The 1,244-nt window shown below is 70.0% G+C and overlaps 2 protein-coding genes across 2 annotated transcripts in view; one reads left to right on the forward strand and one right to left on the reverse strand.

Annotated features, from left to right (window-relative positions):
- PNPLA3 (patatin-like phospholipase domain containing 3) overlaps nt 1-210 on the reverse strand; it is a 10,316-nt gene extending 10,106 nt beyond the window's left edge. The window contains exon 1 of the mRNA XM_004676407.1: nt 158-210. Within this exon, the coding sequence (XP_004676464.1) occupies nt 158-210 (53 nt within the window). The remainder of the gene's footprint in view (nt 1-157) is intronic.
- A 362-nt stretch (nt 211-572) lies between these two features.
- Nucleotides 573-1,244, forward strand: part of PNPLA5 (patatin-like phospholipase domain containing 5) — a 13,921-nt gene continuing 13,249 nt past the window's right edge. The window contains exons 1-2 of the mRNA XM_012735103.1: nt 573-586; nt 828-1,017. Coding sequence (XP_012590557.1) covers nt 573-586; nt 828-1,017 — 204 coding nt within the window. The remainder of the gene's footprint in view (nt 587-827; nt 1,018-1,244) is intronic.

The following is a 1,244-nucleotide window of genomic DNA, read 5'->3' on the forward strand; positions in this document are numbered from 1 at the left end:
AGCCTCAGTTTCCCTACTGCACTGGGAGGCACGCAGGCAGGGCAGCCGTCCGCACTGACCCCGTTAGGCGGCCTGCAAGAGCACTTTCCCAAGTCCACTCTCTGGGCGACCTGTCTCCCTCGCTCACCACTCCAATGCCACCGCCCTCAGCGCTCACCTGGCCTGGCCACCTCCCGGAGGGCCTGCCCCCGGACACTGCCACGTGGGCATCGCAGCGTCAACTTATGGATTCAATTCAGTCCCCAAAACCTGGGCCACCCCCCACACCCCACGAGCCCTTCCTGCTGCTGGGACCCTCAGTTGGGTGTGTACCCACCCCTGTCTGCATCCAGCTGTTGGGGCGTCGAGAAACATCTCCTGGCTCAACAGACAAGGAGCTGCCCTCCCGGCCAGCGCTCTGGCCGGCTCGCCCGGCCCAGACGCTGCTGTGGGGAGTGGGGAGCGCAGAGGGCCCTGCTGGTCAACGCAAGGAGGCCGCCGCCGGGCGTGGGCGTGGCGCGGCGTGTCCAGAAAGCTCAGGCGTCCACTCCTCGCTGCTCCGTGAGCGCCCTCGGGCGTGGGGCCCGCTGGCGATGGCCCAGGACCGGTCGGCAACACGTGGCGATTCCTGCCGCTGCTGGCGGGTCTGACCTGGGGCTGCCGTGTGGCGTGTGGCGTGGTGGCACTCACTACCTGGGCACCAGGTGGGCAGGGAGAAAGGGCGCGTGGACGCGCAGCGCCTTGCCCAGTAGACACCTTTGACAGGAGCTCAACGCTCAGCGCTGCTGACTCACTCGGACGCAGACCCAGTTGTCACCGCTCCCAGTTTCGGGACTGACTTGTCCCAGGTGGCCCGGGACGCCCTGGGTGCCGGTCGGCACAGTCTCCCGGCTGGGCCTCACCAGAACCTGGTGGGTCTACCTGACCCAGGTCGAGGCCCCAGCCCGAACAGCCCGCCGCCGGACAGCCGGACAGCCGGACAGCGTCACGGCGACACGCCCGCCCCGAACCTGTCAGCCTCCCGTCCTCCGGAGCCCCGTATGTGCAGGCCGCCGGCGGGAGAAGGGCGGCCAGGCCGGAGGCCCAGGTGGAAGAGCTGCCCAGGGCAGGGGAGGAGGAAGGGCCGTGTGGGAAGCACCGCTTTGGGGCCTGGGGGAGCCCTGGGCAGCGGGAGGGCCAGCGGCTTCCCCGCCTGACACAGGCCAGTTGGGCCAGCGGCCTGCCTGGGGCCCCCAGGGGCTGCTCTCCTGGAGGGCTGGTGCCAG

Source organism: Condylura cristata, unplaced genomic scaffold (assembly GCF_000260355.1).
Source record: "Condylura cristata isolate star-nosed mole 26May11 unplaced genomic scaffold, ConCri1.0 scaffold00004, whole genome shotgun sequence".
Lineage (NCBI taxonomy): Eukaryota > Metazoa > Chordata > Mammalia > Eulipotyphla > Talpidae > Condylura > Condylura cristata.